Source organism: Protopterus annectens, chromosome 1.part1 (genome assembly GCF_019279795.1).
Source record: "Protopterus annectens isolate FY-2018-M chromosome 1.part1, PAN1.0, whole genome shotgun sequence".
In the NCBI taxonomy this organism is placed as follows: Eukaryota; Metazoa; Chordata; order Ceratodontiformes; family Protopteridae; genus Protopterus; species Protopterus annectens.
The window spans coordinates 1,289,693,581-1,289,720,865 of NC_056726.1; the positions used below are offsets into that span (position 1 = coordinate 1,289,693,581).

Sequence of the window (27,285 nt, forward strand, 5' to 3'; positions counted from 1 at the left end):
TTAAGTTTAGGCCACTGATTTTTTTTTTTTTTTTTTTTTTTTTTTTTTATCAGGACCGACTGGCAGCCCTCTCTCTGTACTGTCTTATAGAATTCTTTATGGAGATCTGTGTTTAGCCTTTTGAGCTATGAAAGATCCAACCCCATTTGATCTCCTATTCCTTCACAGAACAATTGGTACCTGAAATACCCAGTTAAGGGACCTAAATCTTCATCAGAAGATAAATAAGACACACTGGAGTGATAGATTCATTTCCAATGTGTATCCCTCACCTCTGGAACAAACTTCACTGAATGATGAGCAATGTAACATCCTTGCCACCCCAAGGTAAAACCTAAATAATTGGATGAGCAGCCTCAAAGATTCACCTGGTCAATTTAAACTTTTAATAGGGGATTTTGGTTATGTAAATATAGTTTGAAAGAACTCGAGGAACATTTACAATGGTGACTTAAATGTAGAGATATTTTAAAGTTGTCCACAGAAGTATACCATTCCAGGTGTACAAAACCCTAGTACTAAACTAAGCAGGCATTGACTAGAATTTTAAAATCTTTGAGTGTATTAGTAATTTTTTGATATATAGTTATATATTTATGGTAGTGTAACGGGTCTAGCTGTTTGCTATAGAGTCTGTTATGTGCAGCACTGAGGAGCCTGAAGGATTAATATTTATGTCAGGGAAGAGGATGCCTGGTATTTTAGCCTGTATCTTTGAAACAGTCAACACTTTATTTTCTCAAATGGGCTTTTAAGCTTTTTTCTAAGTAATATGAGGCTTTTGAAAGTCCTGTGTTCATTAAACATTTTATTCTATGAGGCAGAGACTGTTTTTATGCTAGGTTGTTTCTGTGCATGCTATAATCTACAGGATTTTTTAAGTGGAGGTAGCATTGTTCACCAATTTAAAAGTGGCTGTGGGTAGTAACAATTTGATTTTATTTATAGTTAAACAGCGATGCTCATTTGAGTCATTGAATAAACCTGACCAATTTGTTTTCACTGGCTTGCAGTAAATTAGTGTTATGTGATGAGAGAAGAGCTGTGATAGGTGGTTATTACTGTACTCTCGGTAACATGACGTTGATAACAGTAGTCTTTTTCTTGCTTTGTGGTGAGAAGGTGTGCAACATTATAGATTTTTAGTTATATGTTCATAGGTTGGTACTAGGCTATTTGCCGTAGGGCCTATACAAGCCTAGCCATAAGAATTCCCTGGCTATTTCTTCCCACACTATTTACTTCCCTGGACCCCTGTCTAGCAGGGCGTCTGACGTGCTACCCGGGGTGAATTTCCTTTCTCCCATCCAATCGTCAAGGTTCCTTTTGAAGAGGGCCAAAGAGGTACTCTGCTTGACAAGTATGGACAGTCTATTCCAGAGTCTGGGGAGTCTCTGGGTCAGGAACCTATCCCTCCAGCATGTTTTGTTTATCGTGATGACAAGGTTTAGATCCCTGGAGCATGTGGCTTTGAGAGATTAACACTGTTTGGAGCTAAATGTGCAGATTGAAGAAAAGCTTTTGATCCAGTTTTGTGACATATGGTATAGAATGACCAGCAGGGGCTTTAATAACCAGAGTACTGGAAATGGGTGGCAGATCCCAGTGGAATCTTAGTTTTAAGAGCTGAAGGGATGAAGGCATTTAACTAAGTAGAAATCCTTTACACCATTTGTAATGTTTGTCATTTAAAAAAGGTAATTTAGTAAAATTAGTATTCACTATTGGGAGCTTTTTTAACTGTTTTTCAAAATTTGTTTACGGATTACTTAAAGTGCAAGTAATGAGTGTTTTAACATTATTTCAAGCATTTGTAGATCAAAAATAAACTATAAAATCTGAGGGGTATTAAATGGGAAATAATTTTAATGGAGATCTTTAATGTTTCTTTGATTTTGAAATGTAGTTGAGTGTAGATTGCGTGAGTTCTTAATGTGCAAGTCTAAGAAGCTTTGGCACAGTTTGGATTCTGTGTGGATGGGGTAGTACAGAAAAACAGGAGAGGTAAGTTGGATTTTTTTTTTTTTTTAAGATTAGAAAATGGATGTTGGAAATGTAAGATAAGGCAGTTTTGCATAGAGCCAACATAAGGCAAGCTGTCTTGACATCCTTATGAGGCTATGAAATGAAGAAACAAGTAAAGGCATTTTAATTATACGACCTGTCTCTTAGGAACTAGTCCATAGAAGGTTTCCAGTAAAAAGCCTAGTGAATACAAATGGATAGCAGAAAAGAAAAACGTTTGGTGAAACGTATAACATGGAGGAAAGTTGTGAGCATGCTTTCCTGTAATGAACATAGAGGGGTTCATATGGAAGATATTAAAAAAAAAAAGTGTCACATTAAACGAGTCGGATAAGACAGTTTAGGTGTATTATGGGAAGTGCATATAATAAAATTGGGATAATGAGGAAATGAGATGGTGAACAGAAAATGTAATAATTAAAATTTTTTATGATGGATGTAGAATCTCCTTGCTATATTAGAACATGTTGACATTTATGCATGCAAGATGATGCACACACAAAAAGATATGCAAATTTAATCATAATGGCCAGCCTAAGCAGAAAAAGACAGAGACCAAGTCACATCTGTCAGAATTTTGATATCTCCATGATCCCTAGAGTCCATATACAGCTGCAGTGTATACCCATGAGACATCTGAAATCTGTATTCCTCCAGTCTCATTCCCATCCACATGCATGTGCTATGTATGCCAGTGACACCTCTGAAGTCTCTCTTTCTTCAGCCTCATTCCCATCCACAGACAGCTGCCATGTATGCCCCTGAGGCATGTAAAGTCTCTAATCTTCTGGTCACGTTCCCTTTCCATGCCAGTCACCACTGGCAGGAGGCAATGCTGCCAAATTCCCTCAGGCAGTATTTTTCCTTTTAAACTACAAGAAAACTAGCAGACGCATAACTTTTAAGTTTAACACCATTTCATATTTCTATTAATCAAACCACAGATCTTTTTAAAGACATTCGCCAATCACTTCAAATTCAGAATTAGCACACTAGCAACTGTGTAACAGGTTGGTTTTGAAGGATCTTCCTCCTGTCACAGTGAGAGAAACAACCGCATTCTATTTAGGCTTCTACTTCCTTTTAAGAAGTTTGGGGCAAGCCTAAACAATCCAGAGAGAGAGAGAGAGAAAAACAAAAAGACCAAAAGAGAAAGAGAGAATGAAAATGATTTAAAAAAGAATTCCCAAATCCTGTAATCCTTCGGGTCTAGCTCCTAAAATGTTGAGGTTATTAGATGCAGTCTCTGTCTGAACCTATTTGAATCAAATCCCCTGTTCTTTCTCCGAGGTTTTCTCTGGAACTGGCCAACCCCATCTCCATTCTCCTATATTGCAAAGAGGATCGACTCATCCTGTCGGCATCATCCTTCAGGTCCTTTTGGCCATTTTGAAGTCTCTCTGAAGCTGACAGATGCCCTTGAAGGATCTAATACCTGGTAGACTTCAGACCTCAGCTGTTTTCCGTACCTGCTTGACTCTGGCATCCGATCTGGAGGAGTCTGAGCTAAGAGGCCATAGTCAATGCTCAGGGATTGGGGTCATCTCTACAGCTGTTGTAGCTGTCCCTTCCCCTCGGTGTGTCTGTTCTGGATGACTCTGCTGTGGTATGAGTTTCCTTTTTTGGGTTCTTCGGATCCCAAAGCCTATTCCTCAGATCTTGTTTGAGCTACAGCATTTGGGGCCTTTGAAAGGGTACTCTCTAGATTTAAAGATGCCCTCTGTCACTCTCACTCGATTCCATCTAATCCCCTTTGGATTGTGTTGACGACATCTCCTTTGAAGACCTCCTGGATCTGATGAGGAGATGAAGGTTTGGTCTACAGGCGCTCCTTCCCAAGAGAAGTCCGTATTCCTTGTGGCTTTTGGACCTGGCCCTTCTGCTTCCTGAGTGGTCTGTCAAGCATGGAAGGAACCAGACGTGGTGGAGAATATACCACAAACAAGATCCTGGTTATCCCTAGGAATAAGCCTTAATGGTACAGGAGTCCCACTATAGATGTCATCGGTGTTGTGGCAGCTACAAAAAATGAGCTATCAGAAGTGAATTCTACTGTCCATCACCTAAGGCAAAGTTAAAATAAACTTTGTTGATCAGATGCATTGGGACCAAGCAATGAAATTTTATTTAGCTGTCACTGCTAGGTACAAGACAAAACATAACATAATTAGAGAGGCAGTAAGAGAGATTCACATAGAGTAATAATTAGAATACTTGGCAACACATAAATTTACCACATATTGGGCAATAAGACATTAGACAATATTGTAATAGTAGGTATTGCACAGACTAAGAATTCCCGTTGTGATGTGCTTAGAATTTTACACATCCACATTAGTAGTGTGATGAACTCTGTCCATATTGCACATATATGGAAATAGATGACTCACTCTTTTATTACTGTTACTGCAATAGCCAGAGATCTGCTAACTGTTTGTTATTCAGCAATTGCCAAATAGTTACTGTAGACAGTATACCACAGCTTGTGGCATATTAATCCTGTTATCTACTGTCATGTTTGACATTTGAGCTCAGTAACTTTATGAATAGAGGGAAGAAACTCCTGTTCTGTCTAGATGTTTTGCAGTGTAAGCTGCAACATCGTCTACCCTTGGAGAGGTGGAAGAACATGCCATGTGCAGGATGGGTGGGGTCATCTATTATTTTCCTAGTTCTACCCACATACCTGGTGTCGTCCAGCTCATCCATGGATGGGACTGAAGAGCCAGTGATTTTTTTTTTCCGCTGCCTTCACTACCTTCTGGAGAGCCTTGCGGTTAGATGCTTTGCAGTTTCTGTACTATACGATGATGATGATAGTGAGAATACTCTCGATAGTCCCCCTATAGAAGACTTTGGGGATGGTGTTTGCCGGGATTTCCTTCCTCAGTTTCAGTAGAAAGTGCAGATGTTGTTGTGCCTTCTTCACTGTGTGGCTAATGTGAGTCATCCAACATAAGTCATAAAGAGATATGCACCCACAGGAACTTGGTGCTTGTAACACTTTCCACTGCCACCCCCTTAATCTTCAGAGGTTGAAGTATCTCCTGTGTCCTCCTGAAGTCCACTATTACTTCTTTGGTCTTGCTTACATCTAAGACCAGATTGTTGCTATCACACTAGCCTATCAGATGCTCCACTTCTTCCCTTTTTAGGCTGTTTCTTCTCCATTCCCGACAAGAAGTACAACAGTGATATCATCCTCCTAATGTGATTTTAAAGACCTACAACAGTGGTATCATCTGCGAACTTGATGATTTTTCCCCTAACCAGGAGTCCAGGGCTTTGACAGGTTCAGAATGGGGACTTGCCCCTCAGTGTTTGCGTTTCATGCACTGACTTACCTAGCTCACCTGACATGATCACAGAGAAACTTGAACAAGCAGCTCTTGAGTCTTTCTCTGGTACCTTACCTATTGAAGTCCAGAATACTAAGGATTCGCAGCTGTCCACCCTCCAGTCCATATGTAATGTGTCCATGCTCTTGCTATTGAATGTAGCTGATGGCATTTTGAGAACTGTGGGCATTGGCATTGCTATATGCTGATGCAAAGTTGCAGAGATGCATCCAGGTGCAAACAGCTTCAAGGCATCTTTTTGAATGCCCCCTTTTGATGGTCCACTCTGGACACAAGGTCAAGAAATACTTGCCAGCAGGGAAAGGAGAGAAAAACACCATCTGCCAATTTTCAACCCTTAAAAGACTTTTTCCCAGAAAAAAAAGGGTGGAAAGAGATTCTGGTTCCTCAAGTCCCAGGATTTTGCTCAGGACACTATATGGGAAACAACTGTAACTAATGTTGCTCCATGGCAAGGGCGGCCGGCAGAATCTGATTTTGAGGCCCCTTTACCAAAAAAACCTTCCAGTGCTCCTGAACAGTTGCACAAGTGCTGCACTTGAGAAGCAGTCGGGGGTGTTTATCTCTGCACCCTCAAGCCTGGTTAGCTGTCGCATAAGATTCCAGGGTACAGAGAATTATAACCAGAGGCTACTTTATTCCCTTTGTTTCTCATCCACAAAACAAAAGAGAACTTCCCAGTGTCCACCCTGGTAAGAGAAAAGCAACAGCTAAAGTATGTTTAAAGCTGCTAAGAAAACAAATCATCCACGTGGTCCCACCAAACCAGTAAGGATCCAGAATCTATTAACCATTCTTTTTGGCCTCAAAAAAACAGGGGACCTCACGCCCATTCAAGTCCTCAGTCATCCTAAATGAGTTTGTAAAACAGATGAAATTCTGTATAGTCACATCCATTCTGCCTTAAGAATAGCTAGCTTACCCAGGTCCAATTGGTAGTCCGAGTTTTGTTTTGGTTTACCATATGAATTCTAAGAAATGCCAAAAAAAATGCAAAGCTTTCTGGTTAATACCTTCTTCAGTGCAAATCTAAAACAAAATTAAATTAAACCATATTAAAGGAGTACAACAGGTTTCTGTAATGTACTCCTCAACTTCATGGCCCTTTTCCTCCCTATTTACATTGTCCTCTGTAAAGCAACAACAATAAAGCATTTACAATTTTTATAATTCCTCTTCTGTAACAGAAGCCTACCTTCTCATACTGTGATGGTTTCACTTACAAAATGATTCTCTCACATTTGAATAAAACTTGCTGGAGTCGCCCAATTACTGACATCATCGAGGCCAGGCAGTGCAGGTACTTTTTTTTTTTTTTTAATCGGTTCCCTCCCCCAAAGTGACATCACCACAGCCATCATCTGATTCTAACTAAAATAATAAGACCCACCTATTCTGTGATGTCATGGCACCCTTGTCCTTCCCCCAGCCTGAGTGCTATTCATTTTATTCACTAGTAGTGTAGTAACACCGATGTTTGAAAACACAGAAATTTGGTATGCATACTTATACATTCTGCACGGCAAATGATGCTTAGGTGGTGTATCGCTTGCATACTTCTTTGCTGTATTTGTACCAGATACTGCTAGTGTGCAGTGTGGGAATCGAAAGATTAAAACATTACCCTGGTATCAGAGGTGGCAGTGCAATATATTCATAGTGGCTTAACATGAGAGCCGCTCTAAGCAAGCACCATGTGAAACCTGAACAAGCACCTAGAATTATTCAGTGCAGCTTCCACACCTTAAGTCTGAAAATGAATTCACATACTCACATGAACAGGAATAGCTGCATATTGATGGCTAAAGGTGTATGGGCATTTCGGGTGGTTACTACACTGCAAAACTGGTATGTAATGGTTGAGATATTTGGAAGGCATGAGCAAACACACCAGTATATTAAAGCCATAGCACCAATTGAACTGGAGGCTGGCAAATAAGATTTAGTAAGGGATTTTGTCCATGCACAAATATTTCAACAGTGATTCTTTGCAGTGGCATCCATTATTTTTATTTTATTTATTTTACATTTGTTTACCGGGCTAGTCCAACTGGATACATGTCCATTTTCAGTGGAGGCCCGGGGAGAAAATCTCCAGTTACACAGCATCATAGAGACATACAAAAACATTCAATAACATTTAGATTTTACATTTATAGAATAGACATTTTAAAACAACATTTTGAACATTGAAAGGAAAAAGTTTGGCAATAATATTAATATAGCGTAATACCTCTGCAGTTACCAAAAATTAGAATAAGACAGAAATAAATGGCTAATAGAGATACAGATAAGAAGTAATACTCAGGGAGGAGAGTGCAAAGAATAAGGAGGAGGGTTAGTTTATAAGGAATGGTTAGAAATACAGATTTATGGTAGAGAATAATATTTTGATTGGTGATGGGTAGTTAGAGAAAAAACAAATGGTTAGTCAGGGTTGTTACAAGAGCATAACCAGTGATTGGAGAGGAAAAGTTTTAGGTTAGTTTTAAATAGTGGGAGAGAGGTAAGGGTAGTGAGGTCATTTGGTAACTGATTCCATATTTTACCAACTGAGTTTGAGAATAATGAATCACCTGCTAAGTTATTAGAGAAGGAAGTGTGTATCAACATTTTGTTGGCAGAGCGCAGATTCTTCAAATTATTATAAGGTCTTATAAGGGTAGAGAGAATTGGGGTGTTGTTGGGTTGGTGTAGGGCTTTGTGGGTGATTATAAGTTGGTTAAATTGTAGTAGTAGCGGTAATTCAAGCCATCCTAGCTGTTTTAGATTCTGACAATGGTGGGTCCTGTAAGGAGAGTTGGTAGCAAATCTAACAATATTATTGTATGATCTAGTAAGATTGTTAAGATTATTTTTAGAAAGATTGGTATATATGGGGGAAGCATATAACAGGGTAGAGATTAAGTGGGTTCTAGCTATTGTGGCTCTGGCTACTGGTGTCAGGAAAGGTTTAATGCGATAAAGGGATTCAAGGTTTTTGTTAGTAGATTTAATTGTAGAATTTATGTGAGTGTCAAACTTTATTGATTGTCAATAGTAATTCCAAGGAGTTTGGTGGTGGGGTCAGGTGAGATAACGGTGCCATCGTCAGATGTAAGTGTGAAATGGAGAGGGGGAGATAAATGAGATGGGGTAAAGAGCAGTAGTTTGTTTTTTTTAGGGTTAAGGAGAAGACAGTGGTTAGAGAACCATTTTTCAATAGTAGAGAAGGCTTTTTGTGTGTGAGAATGAAGATCAGTTTGTGATGAGGCAGATCAAATGATAGTGGAGTCATCAGCATATTGAATACAGGTAGACTGTGGAATAGAGAGATGAAGGTCATTTATGAAGATGGAAAACAGTAGTGGACCTAAAATAGGGCCTTGTGGGACACCTAGAGAGGTAGGAAGAAGGTCAGAAAGATGGTTTTGCCAGAGAACGGCTTGTTTTCAGTTATCCAGATAGGATGTGAACCAGTTCATGGCAGAATAGTCGAAGGAGAGGGACTTCAGTAGGTGGAGGAGAAGTTGATGATTAACCATGTCGAAGGCTTTAGATAGGTCTACAAAGAAAGCAGAGGATAAAGTATTATTGTTACGATTTTTGTTGATACAGTTAGTAAAGGATAGTAAGGCTGTGGTGGTATTATGAAATGGCCAAAAACCGTGTTGACAGTTAGCTAGGAGCTGATGGTGGAGTAGGTGGGTTATAAGTTGTTTATGGTTTCATTTCTCCATGATTTTAGCAAGTGGGGAGTGTAGAGCAATGGGACGAAAGTTAGAGAAATCAGTAGAGTCTCCACCTTTATGAAGAGGAATAATGTATGAGATTTTCCAGATTGATGGGATTAATCCTTCTTTTAAGGTTCTGTTGATTAATATGGAGATTGGGTAGGCAATGGCTTTGGCTCCTATTTTGAGGTATTCTGCTGGTAGTTGGTCAGCTGAGGGGGTATTAGGTTTTAGTTTTTGAAGTAGGGAAGAGATATAGGAGGTGGGTATAGGTTCAAGGTGAAAATGGGGAGGAGTAGAGCTTGGACTGGGCAAGTTAGATATGTTTGGGTTTTGCTGATTTGCTAGTTTTAGTATAGTAGTAGTAAAGAAAGAATTGAAGGCATTAGCTGTTTGCATTGGACAGTCTGGGTTGGAGCCTAGTGGGTTAGGTGATTCCACTCTGCCTGGGGATAGTAGTGTGTTTATAGTAGACCAAAATTTATGTGGTTGATTATTATCTGATTCAAGGTAAGTTAACCTTGATGTCCTTTACTTAAAAAAAAAAAAAAAAAAATCAATAAAAAATTTACTTTGTTATAAGTGACTTCTGGACACAAGAAAAAGGAAGGGGAAAATATAGCAATGTGGTTTGTATGTACAAAGACAAATCCAGGGACACTGCAAAAGGTGTTTTTTTTGCAAACCAACCAGTGAAGTAAAAACATATGAAGGCAAACACTGCATACTAACACACTTTGCACATGTAAATCTCAATTTTTAACAAGGTGGAAGCATGAAGTGATACCTTAATACTTTAAATTAATAAAATCTAAACTGGTTAATAGTATAAATGTTTTATTCTGTAGCTCCTTGGTGCAAGACCTTACTGGATGTGATTGCAGTCAAGTAAGGCCATGGCTATAGTGCAGCAAAAAAATGTCCCCTCTAACAAAAGAAATACTAGAGCAAAGATTAAATTACACGAGTCAAGCACCCTGCTGAGATCTGCCAAACAATGGAATTACCAGGTCAAATTACCCTCAGGATTTTGACAGCTAGGGAAGCTAAGTGTTATGGGGGAGGGGAGAAGTAAATGGACTGGAATTTATTGTCTCACAAATTAGTGCCATTCAACTAAATTAGAAAAAAAGGCAGCAGTAAACAGTACTTTGAGTGTGTTCTGTGGCATTTGCACTGTTTCTGTTTTAAGTAGTCATCCAGCAGCAGGGAATGTTACTTACACTGTTCTATTTTACTCAGTACTTTGTACGCATGCAACATCTATGAAATGACAGGAACTTTAGGCAAACGGAGGCCTGCATGATGTAACATTTTTGAGCCAAACAATGATTTCTGGGATACTGGATGGCAACCTGATTTATCCAAACCACGCCAATGTGCCAGCCTCCAGGTGGTCAGAGTCTGGAATTACATATAAAAATATTTAAAATCCTGTAAATAATCTCAGAGTGCTGTTAAAGTGTAGGAAACATCATGCCATGATGTTTTAAACATGTTTTTGAGTCTGTGGGTGCGGTACTCCTTTAAAATGTGTTTTAGATTTGCACTGAAGAAGGGTATTAACCGAAAAGCTTTGCATAATTGTTAATTTTTTATGGGGGAGAATGTTTGTTTCTTAGTCAGTTTTCTTTTGGTTTTGTTTACTTGTTATATTACTGTGGATTTCGTTCACTGGAGTATTTAATTCATTTGTTGCTGTTCAGAATTCATAGGGTTCCACCTATATACCATGTCTCAGACTGACAAATTCCTGAACTACAGAGTCCTCTCCCTATGTCAGTAAGATTCAAGGTTCATTTCTACTCACATTCCCTGGCAAAGCTGATCCACCATTTACTGGGGTCAGTAACTCTTGTTCCTCATATGGGATCTGCAGAGGACCCCTCTGTCCATTGCTCCATGTTATAACAACCCATGCAGTTTCCAGTCAGTCTAACTTCACTATACAGACATCATATTCACTCGTGGTTGACTTCCCCGTTGGTTGTCCTATGTTTCCCCTTAGTCTTTCTCATCCGTTGCCACAGTGATCTTTCCCATCCATTGCCACAGTGATCATGTATGTGTCCCTTCTCTGGGTGGAGGGGCATTTCAAGGGAGAGACTGGCATCTGCAAGCAGTCCATGTGTCTTAGACAAATGTCATATCAGTGTCTTGGAGATTAGGGTAGTCTTCGAAGCACTGCAGCCCTTTAAGGTCTTCCTTCCCAAAGGTGTGATCTCTATCCAGACAATATGACAGTTGTCTGGTACATCAGTAGGCAAGGGGGAACCTGTTCATATCCATTATGTCAAGAAGCAGTGAGGGCATGGCAGTAGGAAATCTTCCCATCACTTTCTAGTAGCAACACACATCCCAGGGAGTTAGTGTTTTAGTGGAGAAATTGAGCAGGTCCAGTCTCTTGCCTCATGAGTGGTCTGTCAGTCAGTTCATGGCTACTGAGGTCTTCAGCTACTTGGGTAGCCTTGCTACAGTCTATTTGCATTTTCTCTTAATACCAAATGCAGCAGCTGTTTTGATTCCTCAATAGGGGCAATCACTGAGGGACAGTTGGACCCAGTCTTGGCCTGAGAGTCTCCTGTATGCCTTCTCCCTACTTTTGATCTTATTGCCCCCTTTAGGTACTGTCCAATCTGGTTCCCTTTTGCCTAGTCTAAAACACCCTCCCTGGATGTTGGATCCCCTTCCAGAACTCCTGTCACATTCCTTTGGCCAGCGTCACCAGGACATCAATGCCGTGAGTTTAATCACTTGGTTTCTCCAGTTCCAGTGATGGTCAGTAATACCAGGCTTTCTTCTTTTTCTGTACTTCACAAAAAATGGCCACCAGAAAAGTTTGTAGAAATAAGTGGAAGAGATTTGCTATTTGGTCTGTTCCAAAGGTCTGGATCCTTTTTTGGTTCTTGTACCTCCATTCTGTATTTTGACAGGATTGTTTCATGAGGGTATGAGTTTTTTCTACCACTGAAGTTCCACTGACAGCCATCTCGTAAGTTTCATGATGAGAAAATTGGATCCCGGTTGCTTTATTGAAATTGTCTGAGGCCTTTTTACAAGGAAATTTCTATCTTAGGCCACCTTTGAGGGAACTGTTTACAATTTCCTATCATGAAAGGCTACCATTTTGGTGGCTGTTACTCCAGCTAAGAGGATTTTGGAGCTGCAAGCCTTGTCATGTAAACCCCCTAATCTGATTTTCCATAAGGATAAGGTTTTTCTTCATACTATCCCTAATCTTCTCTCCAGAGTAACTTCGATAGCCGACTTGATTCAGACCCATTAACTTGCCAGTATTCTATTCAAAATTCTCAAAGGAGAATGTACTTTACATTTGCTGGATGTTCATAGATTAGTACTAAGCTAACTGCCCTTGCGAGCCATTTTAAGGCTAGCCAATTATCCCTTGTGAGACTTGAACCCTGCACCTTGTGTTTGTAAGGCAAACACCTTAACCATGAGGCCACCCTCCCAACCCTCCTCTCCATCTTCAGATGAGATTCTATTTGCATTGTACAAAAACATTTAGGAAATCTAATTAGTTATTTGTTTCCTTTCTGAGGACAAATTGGAACATGGTGTTTCTAAAGTCACATTATCTGGGTGGCTGTCTGATTTAATGGTATTACTTTTGTGTGCAAAGCCAGGGGCTGTCTCTACTGCACAAACCTAAAGCCAACTCGACTCTTGTGCAGCTTTCTTTGTCAGAATGCCCAGAGATGACATTTGTGCTGCGGCTATGTGCTCTACTCTAACATTTGTTTCATGTTATAAACTGGACTTGCAGTGTAGGTTATGTGTGTCCTTTGGCTCCACCATACTTGGGGATATCCTACTGTGAGATCTCCCTGGGTGAAATGTAGCTGGGGACTCTGTCCCATGAGTTGAGGCGGATGGAAAAAACATTGGATACAAAAGTTATGTACTTGCATATCACTAGATTCATGTTTCTATCCATCTCAGCCTTCCCTCCCTCCATATCTTTTGCCAAATTGTCACATGTAAAGCTCTTGACCATACTGGACCTTTACAGAGCCTTGTTTTTTCTTACAGTTTTTACAAGAAATATCTTTATTAAATGATTATATGTGACAATCTTACATTTATATAAATGAAAATAAATCCTAGCTTCCTGGCCCTTCCTTTGGTTTCACTCTGTTTTTTTTTTTTTTTTCCTTTTTGGAAGTACAGGCATGTCTGGAATGTTGTTGTGTCTTTCGGCTTTTCCCGGTTAGGGGTCGCCACAGCAGAACTCTGGTCCGCTAATGATTTGGCAGTAGATTTTTACGTGCCAAGTTGCCAGCCCTGACACACAACCAATGTAAGTATGGAAATTCAATCTGAGGTACTGCAGGATGGGAGGGATTATGGGTAGAGGGAGGATATTGAGCCCTGGTTCTGCAAATCTAAAAAGTAGCTGATGTCTGATCAGAAGTGCCCATGAGCTGGGGTGGATGGAATAAGACAACACTGATCTAGCATTATGGTAAGTATATAATTTTTGTCTACTTTTCCGAAATATTATAAATATATGCCATTTGTTAGTAATTACGTTAAGAACTTGAATCAAAAGGTGTTTATGTGGTACTCCATGGAATCAAATGAAAGCATATACACTACTGGAAAAACTCTCTACTGATAATTGGTATCGAACTAGCACAGCTTTGCAGATATATATTTGTTCATTAAATATGTATACAAATCATAATTATGCAGGTATCTCTAAAATGAAGTGGCCTCTACAGAACCGCTTTGCAGCAAATTGAAGATTACATCTGGACATCAAAAGTTACACTCGTAGTTTAGGCCTGTCTTATCATTAAAGAGCTTAATAGTTTGTATAATTGTGATAGTAAATGTAGGTATTTAATTACTGGTACAGTGTAAAAATCACCATATCTAAACAATCCTTTCTAGGTTTGTGACTTGCCATGGAGTTGCTTGGTTAGAGAATTTTTATTTGAATTTATATTGTATTTGTTATCACTGGTTTTCGCTGTTTGTAAGTAGGAAGGGACTGCTTGTTAACAAGATTTTACTTAGAACAACAGAATATGAATCAATCTTTAATTTCACTGTTGGTTGTTAGAAAGGGATATGTTTTAGACAAGCAAGTTCCAGCCACCCCAAGGGGCCTAAACCACTATAAATTTACATGAAGAGGAAAATCCTGAGCCTATCTAAACCATCCTTTCTTGGTTTGTGATCTTTCTGTGGAGTTGATTGGTAAAAGAAGTTTTATTTGAATTTTTATTTTAATTTATACTGTATTTGTTATCACTGGTTTTCACTGTTTATAGATAAGAAGGGACTGCTTGTTAAGATTTACTTTGATTCATATTTTGTTTTATCTTTAATTTCACTGCTGTTTTTAGGCAGGCAAGATCTAGCCACTCCCAAGGGGCCTAGACAGCTATACATTTACACAAACTGCAGAGAGGAAAATCCTGAGCCAAACAGTCCCGTCTTGGTTTGTGATTCATTATCTTTATTGTTGAAAAGAAGTGCTACTGCGAGTGATAGTGAGCAACATAAAGGAATTGCACCTTTTGTCTGTCTTTTAAAACTTGTATGGTCAAAACAACTTACTGTACTTTAGTTGTATATTGCTGGTGTGATTTTTTTTTTTTTTTTTTTTTTGTCATAGAAGTTGATTTAAGTTCTCTGTGAATTCTCTGGTTACTGATTTTGACTGTTCTTTTCTTTTGTAATGTATTCATTTGAAGCTGAATATGGATTCCTTACATGAGTATGCAATTTAACGATTTGCTAATGCACAGTGTAATAAATATTATGTATATTTAAAGGTAACAGCTGATAACACTGGTGATCTGTGTTCCTTGTGCCAAAAGTTGGATAATTTGTATACCATTGTTAGAAGTAAATGTAGACTTCATGATGATTGCACTTGTGCAATTGGCATGTCTTGGAGAACTATTGTTTCATATATTAATGACTGGACTGATGAACTAAATGTTAGGCATAGAACAATTAGAACACATTTAGGAAATGACGCATCTATGATCTGCACAGATTATTCAACCCCTATGAAACAAGACGATGCTGATGACAACTCTGGAATTTTGGGTGTGAGTATTCAGCAGTCTGAAGATCTAGTTTGTTTAGAAGGAAACAAAAAAGAATGGAAGAAGTTCACAACTAATAACAAGGAAGAAAAGAAATGATTAATGAATGTAAAGGAAAGAATATGGAGTAAAAAGGACACTGCTTTATGTAACACACAGGTTACATTTTTCTATCAGAAAATCTTCAATCTACAGAAAAAGGCATCATCCGTCCAATGGAGAAAGTAGAAAAAAGAGGCAAGGGACAGGTCAAAATTGAATGTGGAAGGATCGAAGAACATTACTGTAAAAAAAAAAAAGGAGAAAGAGTGATGTTGACGAAGTGGTTCAAGCTATGGATTTACAACACCAGCTGGATGATAATTTAATATATAATGAAAACAGTGGGATTAATAAGACTAATAGTGATGAAGATCTATCCTTCGTAACAATTGACAGAGCAGATATCACTATATTATAAGCTGAAAGTTGTTCAGAGCTGGTCAGCAAAGATGTTCATGTAATTGGATTCAGTTATTAGAAAAACTGATACTTATATTTGCAGAGATGATAATGAACATCAAACAGTGTTATGCTTGCCAGGAGCAAAAATAGAAGATGTGAGACAAGCCTTGGAACACCTTAATGTAAGGAAGTATGGATCTGTTTTTATTCATGTTGGTTCAAATTATGTCACCCGCAAGGATTCTCTGACTGTTGGTAGGGAACTGACAGCCCTCTTAGTATTGCTTGTAGTGGTGTTAGGACGTATTTTTCATAAGTCGCCTATAAAAAGGATAGATAGTCAGGTCACTGTGAATGAAAAGATTTTTTGGGTAAATACCTAAATGGAAAAAATGTCCTGTTTTAAAAAATGGAAATGTGTAGAGTATCCAAGCCTTGTTTTGGGCACACACATGTTTCGTACAGGATGGTGTGCATTTGTCTATATCAGGAAGAGAATTTTTGCAACAGGCATTTTGCAATATTTGACAAACACTAGGCAGGATTTATGCTATGTAAAAAATTTAACAGCCCAGAGATAGCAACATTTGATGCATCTCGATGGTTTTTAATTCTAGGAGCATTAATAATAATGTTTTTTTTTTATTGGAAAATTTGCTACATTCCCACAAGATTGATGTTATTGTTTGTGAAACGTGGTTAAAGAACACTGACTGGAAACCAGTTCTGTCAGGGTATAAATGTTTTTACTGTAACAGACATTCTAACAAAAAATCAGGTGGAGGTGTTATGATGGGGATTAAATATAGCCATGAGACCTGTGATTACATATTCAGTGATAACACCAGTACTATAGACTGTGTAACTGTGATAATAAAGACAACCCTGGAACATATAACAATTGTTGGCGTGTATAGACCACCAAAGTCAAGTGCAGATGACCTAGATTAATTCGTACATTTCTTGCATGAAACACAGGGGGCAGGGGAGAATAATATTAGCTGGGGAATTTACCAGAAACAGAGTGGAATAATATTGATTCAACAACGTTAATAAGGAAGTTATTCACAGTGTATATTCAGGAACAGCAATTGCTTCATATTGTAAAAAAAAAAAAAAAAAAAAAACTACCAGGGAATGGCACATACTAGACGGTGTGCATGTGTTCACAAAGAAATTACTACAACTTCGTCAAGTTTTACCACCATTGATGTGCAGTGGTCATGGGGGTTATAAAGGTTAATTTTGTTTCTAGATAATTCTGCCAAACTGAAATCTAAGCCAATGCACAGAAAGTTAATTATTATATGAAAGCAAAACGGTCACTATGTAAAACTAACTGGAGTGAGGTGTTCGGAGGAAAAACTGCAGATAGAATGTGGAATGTTTTTAAAGAGAAATTGTTTGAGTGCAAAAAATCCAAGTGCAGAAAATCCCAAAAAAATGTTTAACATCAGGATCTAGGCATACAGCATCAGGCGGATATATTTCCATACGAACAAGATGTCTGATTATGGTGAAAGACAAAAAAAATATAAGAAATGGAAGAGAGGTCGAACTCCAACTTTGAAAATGGAAATAAACAAGCAGTGTGAGACAACATCAAGAAAATTTTGAAGAAAATGTATATAACGATATTAAGCATAATAGGAAACCTGTTTATAGATGCATAAGATGTGGAAGGAGCAAAGACACACAAATTGATAAACTGTGTGCAGATTCTAAAATGTATTCTCAGACAGAACAGATTATAGATATATTTACAAAATATTTTGCAAAATAGTTTAACGTTACAAATGGGGTAGTAAGTTGTCCTAGTGACATCCAGGTAACCCCATATACTGGAATCAAATTTGATTTATATTGAAAAAGAACTGTGCAAACTGGATCCAAGCAAAGCGCAGGGAGGAGACGGAATTATTAACAATGACCCGAGAACGCTTCAGCAAGAACATACAGTAAAATTATATCGGTTATTCGCTAGATCATGTAAATATGGGGAGATTTCCTCAAGATTGGAGATATGCACTTATTAAACCTGTTTTTAAGGGAAAGGGGAGTAGGACAAACCCAGAGCCATATACACCCTTAAGTCTACTTTCATGTTGTGGAAAAAATAATGGAGAAGGTAATATTGGATAACTTATTGTCAGATTGATAGGTTGGAACTTGAAGCTATACATGAGCATGCATATGTTGAAAACGGATCTATTACTACCTGCAACATTGTGTTCTGCAATAATATAACAACAGCCATGAATGAAAAATTGTGCTGTGATGTAATTTATATAGATTTAACGTCAGCATTTGACAGGGTCATACACAACACACTGATCAATGAATTAGTACAACTGGGTATTGGTGTACTCTTGATAAGATGGATAGCTGCATGGCTTACAAATAGGACATGGCAAGTATCATACAGCAACTGCACAGGCAAAATCCTTGGTTACAGTCAGGGTGTCCCCAGGGCTCTGTCCTAGGCCCTTGCTTGTTTAGATTGCATCTTTCAGACTTAACTTTTTATTTTATTTATTTATTTATTTTATTTTACATTTGTTAACCGGGAGAGTCCAACTGGATACATGTCCATTTTCAGCGGAGCCCCGGGGAGAAAAGCTCCAGGTACATAACAGACATATGAACATTGTTAATGCAAAAAAGGAAGATAGTTGAGTTCTAGATACAATATAAAGATACATCACATCTTGGGGAAAAAAATAACAGCAGTATATAAAAAAAACATAGGTCAGTTACAAAGGCGGGCCTTGTTAAAAGCGTTAAGGATAGTGAGGTAAGAGAAGGGTAAATGATAGTGGTTAATCAGGTTTGGAACAGGGACATTGCCAGAGAGTATTGAGATGGGGTTTAAGCTTTTTTTTGAATTGTAGGAGTGAAGGTTCTGAGGTGAGCATGGTCGGTAGGGAGTTCCACATTTTACCTACAAAGTTTGAGAATAGAGAATCCCCAGCAGAATTATTGGCTTTGGTAGTTTGAGCTAAGATCTTATTGGAGGAGCGTAGATTGCAGGTTAATATAGGGGTGAATGATGTTTTTCAGAGCTGGTGTTTTCTCTGGGTGATACAGTATCTGGTGAGCCGTTTTGAGTTGGTTGAAATGGAGTTGGCTGGAAAACTCTAACCAACCTAGTTGCTTCAAGTTAGTGCAGTGGTGCGTTCTAAAGGTGGAATTTGTGGCAAATCTAGCTATGTGATTGTAACAAGAAGCAAGTTTGTTAAGGGTTGTCTTGTTTAGGTTTGTAAAGAGGGGGGAGGCATAGAAAAGAGTTGATAGTAGGTGTGTGCTGGCAATTGTAATTTTAGCGTGAGGAGTGAGAAAGTGTTTTACTTTATAGAGACAGCCAAGCTTTTTATTGACGGTTTTGATGGTTAGATTGAAATGGGTGTCAAATTTAAGGGAGTTATCAATGGTAACACCTAATAGCTTTGTGTGAGCTTCTGGTGATATAGTGATTCCATTGGAGGATGTAATAGAGAAGGTGGGGGGAAGGGTGTTGTTAGTGGGTGAGAAAGTAAGTAGTTTTGTTTTGTTGGGGTTGAGAACTAGTTGACGACTTGAGAACCATTTTTCTATTAGGTTGAAGGTGTCTTGGGTTGAAGCAGTGAGGTCTGCCAGGTTGGAGGCAGTGCTGATGATAGTCGAATCATCTGCATATTGAATGCATGTGGCATGGGGGGTGATTGTGGGCAGGTCATTAACAAAGATGGTGAAGAGAAGAGGGCCAAGAATAGATCCTTGGGGAACTCCAAGTGTAACAGGTAGGCATGTGGATAATTTGTCCTGCCATAGAACAGCCTGTTGCCTATTGGACAGGTAGGATTTTTCATCTGAGGTGTTCTGCAGTCGACATGCAGACGACCTGAAATTGGGTAAACTGATTACATGTGTTACAGATAAGGCATGTCTGCAAAATAACTTGACTAAATTGACCATTTGGGCACAGGAGAATAATATGCTGATATATACATCAAAAACTAAGCATATGAGATTTGGTAGACATAAATTGAAAAGTGAATATTTAATACATCATACAGTGATTAAAACTGTAGACTCATTTAAGGACCTGTGTATATGGGTATATTCATTCATGAGTTTTTCTAATCATATCAACCAATTGGTTAATGATAGTTATAGAACTAGGTTGTATAAAAAGATTTATAAAAGTCTAAGAAATCAAAAATAATGGAGTCATTGTTTTAGTTACATTAGATCTAAACTTGAGTATGGATTAACGGTATGGAAACCCTAGAAGAAAATAAGCATGAGTAAACTGGAAAGAATGCAACGGAAGTATACCAAGGGATGGATGTGAAAATTTAAATTATTATGAAAGACTGTAAACTATCTGAACTTGGACATTGTCTCTTACAAATATCTAAGAGAAGATCTTATTCAGGTATATAGGGCGTTTAGTGACAACTCCCTCTGGGAACAGTACTAGCGAATCACCAGACAGCATATGTAGAAGATTCTATAGGAATAAAAAGTGTACCAATTGGTTCTCTGACAGAGTAGCTGATGCATGGAACAGACTGCCAAATCACATTAAAGCAAGTATTAATTTAGATATTTTTAAGAACAGTCTGGATACTTATTATAGGAACAAGTGTTTTGGTATATTGGCAAGCTTGAAGGACATTAATGCCCGTGCTTGAAATATTTGTATGTATGTATGTATTGTGTCTGGCTGAGATATTAATTATCATCATTTTGGAGAGGAGTATGTGCCGAACAAATTTTGTATTTTAATTTTAGTAACTTTTACTGTTCTTAATATATGTATGTGTGTTTATAGGCAGGTTGCACAAGTGCATTCTCAGGAATGTTATCTCCAGTGAATGGTGTCAGTCAGGAACACTACAGGTGTCAATAGGTATGAACTTCCACTGAGGCTAGGTGTTGGAGTTAATCACATACCTTGTTTTATATATTTTGTTAAGGATACTGTCTTAACTTTTCGCAGAATGTGAGACTTACTTTGTAGACTGTGTTTGTGTTGGATGTCTCAAAGTTAAGCAGAAGGGTTTTGCATGCATTTTTACTATACCTGGTAGTACAGCTGACCACAACACAATATGCATTTTCTGATACATGGGTACTGACTGCATCAGTAGACATTAGCTGGCTGTGGTAGTTTTTGCAGTTTGGTGTATAAGCAGACTGTTAGGCACACATCCCTCTTCAGTTTTGTATTTAATCTGTCTACTATCAAAATCCTGAACTCAGATTCCCTGTAGACAGGAAATCAACTGACAGATGGTCAATTCCTGTGTTGTCAGCCATTATATGACTGATAGTTCATATCAGTGAATGCCACTGTGAATTTGCTGTTATGAACTCAGTGTACTAAGTAGAGATTGTGGTACAGTGCGGATTGGGACATTCACCCCTTTCCTCGCTAGTGCAATCTCTGAGTTGGAATATATAGTTAGGGGGTGTGGGGGGTGCAGGGAGGCTTGGCCCCCTGCAAAAACTTGATGTGTAGTGTAGGAGTTCCACTTACCTGAGCGCCTATACAGGCATCACGTTTGTTATTCGGCAAAAATGCTGAATCTGCTGAATTCATTCAGCAGATTCGACATTTCCATCTCGGTAATATTTTAATATTCGACATTTCTGTTCACTGTTCTGAATGGATTTTGTTTTGAAATTTTGGAATTTTGATAGTAAACCGTATTTATCTGTTTTTCAGATGAAACGTTGAACTGAGGCCCCATCTTCCTGAGATGGTTTTAGCTCGGGTGGATATAAAAGATCCTCAATACTTGTCAAAAAACACTAGGGGGAAGTTGTTCAAAGCTCTGGCCAAATTTCTCTCAGTTGGTATGCATTACCCCTCAGGTCTCCTCTGAGGCATGGCCATTTCCCTAATGGGACCTAGCAACATGGTATAAAATAACCAAACACAAACAAGGTAATGGTCAGTAGTACGTAGTCTCTGGATACTATTTCCAAAAATATTCGCCACAAACACATCCAAAGAACTACTCAACGGCTGCATATAAAAACAGTAGATTTATTGGTGAGCGCTTTCGTGGTGTTGAAACACCACTTCTTCAGACCTAATAAAAACTAAACTGCACTCTACTTAAATACCACTCAGTCATTGACACGCCCAAACCTTTTCATATGTCATCATTCAACTATATGCTAGTTAAACTCACACTACCTAAAAGCAGAGTTATACTCAATAAGCATATACATATTGACACAAAAATAAAAACAAAATAAAAATAAAAACACATCATAATAAATACATATCCGATGTGCAACATCTTTAAGAACATACAAAAAATGTAAAAAAGACATTGTACTAACTTCATTAATGTGCACTGCAGAAAAAGACAAATGTATCATTCAAAACTCCCTGTATAAGCAATGCTGACAAACCTGCTAAAAAATGCAAGGGGGCTGAATGAAAAGGTACCCCTCAAACCCATATTGAAGTCCAGACCTCTACATAGGTAAACATGCTGCTTTGAACTCTTGTATATGACTATATATTGTTTAGGAAAATAACATTCTGTTATGAATATAATGTTGCATTTTTTAGCAGGTTTGTCAGCATTGCTTATACAGGGAGTTTTGCCTTGATACATTTGTCTTTTTCTGCAGTGCACAGTGCACATTAATGAAGTTAGTACAATGTCTTTTTTACATTTTTTGCATTTTCTTAAAGATGTTGCACATCGGATATGTATTTATTATGATGTGTTTTTATTTTGTGTTTATTTTTGTGTCAGTATGTATATGCTTATTGAGTATAACTCTGCTTTTAGGTAGTGTGAGTTTAACTAGCATATAGTTGAATGATGACATGTGAAAAGGTTTGGGCGTGTCAATGATTGAGTGATATTTAAGTAGAGTGCAGTCTGAAGAAGTGGTGTTTCAACACCACGAAAGCGCTCACCAATAAATCTACTGTTTTTATATGCAGCCGTTGAGTAGTTCTTTGGATGTGTTTGTGGCGAATAGTATAAAATTAAAATTGTCAACAGGGTAAGTGTCCCTTTTCTTTGGGAACTCAGGAACAATGTCTAGTTAAGTTACCTGCTCAGAGTCACACAGTTGTCAAATGGAGCAGAAGGAATCAAACCCTGGACAACGAGAAGCTACTCGTTAATAGATTTTGTCTGCAATCATCTATGCTAACTGCAAGATTTGTGTCCTGGTTTGGTGTTGCATAATATGATTTTGTTCATTTTAATATGAAGTAAAATTTCCACTGTTACTACAGAGTCTGTCTCTGTCACTGCTGTTGAGTTCAGAGCCTAGGTATAAGGCCATTTTATTTACTTCTATTGATGACTGGGGTAGAGCAGTGAGCCTGTTCGACATTTCCAGGCCCATCATGAGGATACTTGGAAGTTACCAGTCAGACCCAAATCACATATAGTAGTCACAGTATACTGATGTCATTGACTGACTGATAGAATTTACATTTTTAAACACTCTCTAATGCATGTAGAGTTTTGGATTTGTGATTCCATTGTTAAACATTTACATTTTTGTTCTTGTTTGAATAAAATCTTTAATTCTGACTGAAGTATAGGAAAGGTTGTCACTGCTTTTATATGTGTAGGGATAGGAACACAGCTTTTTGGGGAAGGTTTGGTCAGTGGAGTGTAGCTTTGAATGAAGAGCCTGAACAGTGGAGGTGTGTGTTGGGAGGATTCTGAGGTTGAAGGGGGGTAGGCCATATTCCATTTTAGGGAGGAAGACCCCTTTACCAATGGGAACTCTTTTTCTTCTGATCTAAGGAAGCGAGTCTTGTTACCATAAAAGCAAGCTGTTTATTTTGACCATGGCGTTTTGTATGTGCTTAGGTAAGTTGTGATTGGGATCTGTCACCTCTTAATAGGAGTAGGTAATGGCTCACTTGCTAGGTACCTTGCCCAACATTTGTTGGTTATCAACAAGTGTGGCTTTTTGTGTGTTGAATTTGTCTGTGGGTAGATAGCCAGTCAGATAGTTTAGTATGCCTGTTTTCAGCTGAATTTTGGTCATTGAGCTAGTAGGAGTCAGTCAGCCACACATCAGTGGAACATATTCCTCCCAACAGTGAACTGCAGAGTCAGGTAAGGTTTTAAAGTAATAGTGGAAGAAATAATGAAAAGTGTATGTAAAACCAAGGGGAATAAAGTGTGGGGCAAACTAAAAAAACAAGTATGCACAAGTTAGTGGGGGTGGGGGTAGTAGGGGATATCACAGCAGCACGGGGCAGGTTCAAAAATGAAGTTGTATTGCTGAATCCAGCTATACGTCACTGAGCAAACCTTCCTCAAAAAAGCTGTGTTACCAGTCCTATGCATATAAAACCAATGACACATTTTCCTAGATTTCACTCAGAACTAAAAGACTTGACTCAAATGATAACAAAATGTAAATGCTTCTTTAACGATGGACTAACGTAAATCAAAAACTCTGCATGCAGTGTAACAGTGAGGGCCTGTTTTAATAAGAGCTGTGCTTTTGGCTGTCTGCGTGCATCAACAGAATGATAACTGAGCAACTTGACTTTTGCAGGGACTTGCCTGGCTGTGCTTTAGGCAGTATGACTGCAGTCCCTGAAGTGTTCGGGAGGGGGACATTTCCAGGTGTACATTGCTATAACAGAAGGCAGGGGTGTATGGAAGTGCAGCTTACCTGTTAAAGGAGTTGGAATGGCTACTGCAAGTTTTTTTTTTTTGTTGTTTTTTTATGTCAGAAGTGATTGGGCACCTTGGTTTAGTCACTTAACGAATGTGCTTTCTGGCTAGATGTGTGGCTCATGTTGCATTTGTGTGATAATCTTTTTTTTTTTTTTCCTCTTTGCTGCTCTTCTTGGCATGTTCAGGTGCTCCTTGTCTTAGTTTTGACATCATCTCAGACCAGCTGGGAGAAGGTCGAACAGAGTTCCCAGTGACTGTGTTTTTGTATGCCGGCACCCAGGCAGATACTGCCCTAGCGAACAGGTGATGTGACACTTTGCTTTTCTTAAAACTAACTTTAAAGCATTGATGTAGTTTCTGTAGGTGGAATGGATATTTATGTATTGACTTTATATAAATTTTTTTTGTTGTTGCATCCACTGCAGAGTTCCGGTACTGTCATAGGTTTTGGTTGAATGTCCAAATGACTGTTGATTCTTACCTTATTTTGCAGGAACCTGAATCATCTTATTGTCTGCTCGAATACACAGGTGTGTAGCTGCAGAAAGTACAGTTGTGTAAAATCTTACCATAACAGTAGATGTCCTTGCTTTCACCGCTGCAGTATTCATTACAAATAGAGATTCCCTGCCGTGAAGTCCACCATCTGGCTAGTTTACTAAAGTCTGCCATTGCTTTAAGGTACGCTGAACGTCACCTACACACTCCTTGCATAGCATAGGGCATAAAGGTGACGTTCAGGCATACCATCCTCGGAACTGATTGCCCCAGTAGGAACAGCAGGCCAAGGAAAACCAAGTGGAACCTGCACATCCAGGGAGGAAAAAAAACTTAGGGGGATGGAGGGAGGGAGTGAATACTGCAACGGTGAAAGCAAGGAGGGAGGGAGTGAATACTGCAGCGGTGAAAGCAAGGACATCTACTGTTATGGTAAGATTTTACACAACTGTACTATGTCCTTACATTCACTGCTGCAGTATTCCTTGCAAATGGGAGAGTGCCAAAGCTCAAGAAGAAACTTGTGAGGAGGAAGCAGCAGCACAGGCCTCTAAGGAGCCATGAAGAATGGCATCGGCAAAACCAGCCCTAGCTTTGGAGATACCATCCAACTGGTAATGTTTGGTAAAGGTATGAAAGAAGTCCAGGTAGCAGCTTCAAGAATAGAACTGGTGTCCAAGCCTTTGAAAAAAAGCACCAGAAGAAGCCACAGCTGTAGTAGAATTAAACTTTACAGAAGAAGGAAGGCTGTTGCCATGAAAAGTGTAACAAAAGGAAATGGCCTTTGAAATCCAAGTGGAAATAATTTGTTTGGAAACAGTCAAACCTAAAGACCTAGGATGAAAGGAAACACACAACTGGCCAGATTTCCTGATAACTTTAGTTTTATCCAAATAAAATCTGAGCTGTATGTGCACATCTAAGGTATGCAGCACCCTCGCTGTCAGATTGCAGAGGGGGAAAAGTAGGCAAATTAATAGACTAAGTGACAAGTCATTAACCACCTTAGGCATGAAAAAAGGATTAATACACAAGGACACCATATCCTTAGGAAATGTCAAAAAAGGTGGACAAGCCATAAGGGCTTGCAACTCTGAGACCCATGTGGCAGACGTAAGAGCTAAAAAAAAGAACTGTCTTCCAAGAACTGTGTTGCAAGGAAGCTGAAACAGTAGCCTCAAAAGGAGCATGAGACAATTTAGTTCAAGAAGCTAACTGGGGAGTTAAAGGCAGATGAGCAGAAAGAGCTGATAAGTGGTCCTTCATAGAAGAATAGTTCAAACCAACATTGAACAGCTCACACAAATAAGATGGAACCAAAGGAACATCCCCAGAAAGCATGTCCAGGTCATGAGAAAGACACTAAATAGAAAACCTCTTCCATTTAAACAAGCAGGATTGCATAGTAGTAGGTTTTCTGGCCTCCTGTCTAATGAGGGATTAAAACCCCATCACCCACAGTGTCAGTTGAAGCATGGACAGGTGGGAATGGATGAGAGACCCCTTGTCTTTTGTGAGGAGATCCACCCTGTGAGGTAACTTGTGATGATTGCCCTTGGCTAGATGCAGAAGAGGAGGGGAACCAGTGCTGGATCATCTTCTTGAATCTTGACCAGGACTCTCTGAATGAGAGGAAGGGGAGGGAATACATAAAGAAACATTCCCTTCCAAGCAAATGAGAGGGTGTCCACCTTCCATACCAGCGGACCTGGGACTCTGGCATAAAACAGAGGAAGTTGTCTGTTCAGAGGGGAGGCAAGGAGATCTACTTGAGGAGTACCCTACTGGTGAAAAATGTCCAGAAATATATCCCTGTGAAGCTTCCATTCTTGGGATTGAGTGAAGGACCAGCACAGATTATATTCCTTCAGATCAGAAAGTTGTGGCAGACAAACTGCCTGAAGAGTCACTTGATATTGGATAGCCAGATCCCATACCAGAAGTGCCAGCCAGCAAAGACAGTAATATGTCATACCCCCCTGTTTGTTGATATAGCACATGACTGTGGTATTGTCTGTGAATACCTTGAGAGGCTCCAGAGAGAAGAGAGGACGAAAGGCCTGAAGAGCCAGCATAAGAGCTCTCATCTCTTTGATGTTAATGTGCTCCTATTGCTGACTAGGTGACCACACTCCCTGAACCCCAGGGAGGTAAACATTGCTCCCCAGCCCACATCTGAAGCATCTGTGAACAGATCCCGAGAGGGAAGAGGAGGTTGAAAAGGGAGCCCTGGATTCAGAGACAGCCGCTGAATCCACCACAGAAGTTCTTAAGACATGGGAAAAGAGGAACAGGAAAGTCCAGAGGATGCACATGCTGAAGCCACACCCACGTCAGAAACCACTGGAACTTCCTCATGTGGAGTTTGGCCAGAGGGAGCATCAGAATGGTAGAAACTATGAACCCCAGAGCTCTCAGAAACTCTGTGGCTGTAGTGGAGGCCAGAGGAAAATGTTTGAATGAAAGAAAGAAATGAGTTAATGCCTTT

The 27,285-nt window shown here is 39.0% G+C and overlaps 1 protein-coding gene across 1 annotated transcript in view; it reads left to right on the forward strand.

The window, feature by feature from the left end:
* Nucleotides 1–27,285, forward strand: part of GRWD1 (glutamate rich WD repeat containing 1) — a 296,620-nt gene that overhangs the window by 34,814 nt on the left and 234,521 nt on the right. The window contains exon 2 of the mRNA XM_044081555.1: nucleotides 24,485–24,602. Coding sequence (XP_043937490.1) covers nucleotides 24,485–24,602 — 118 coding nt within the window. The remainder of the gene's footprint in view (nucleotides 1–24,484; nucleotides 24,603–27,285) is intronic.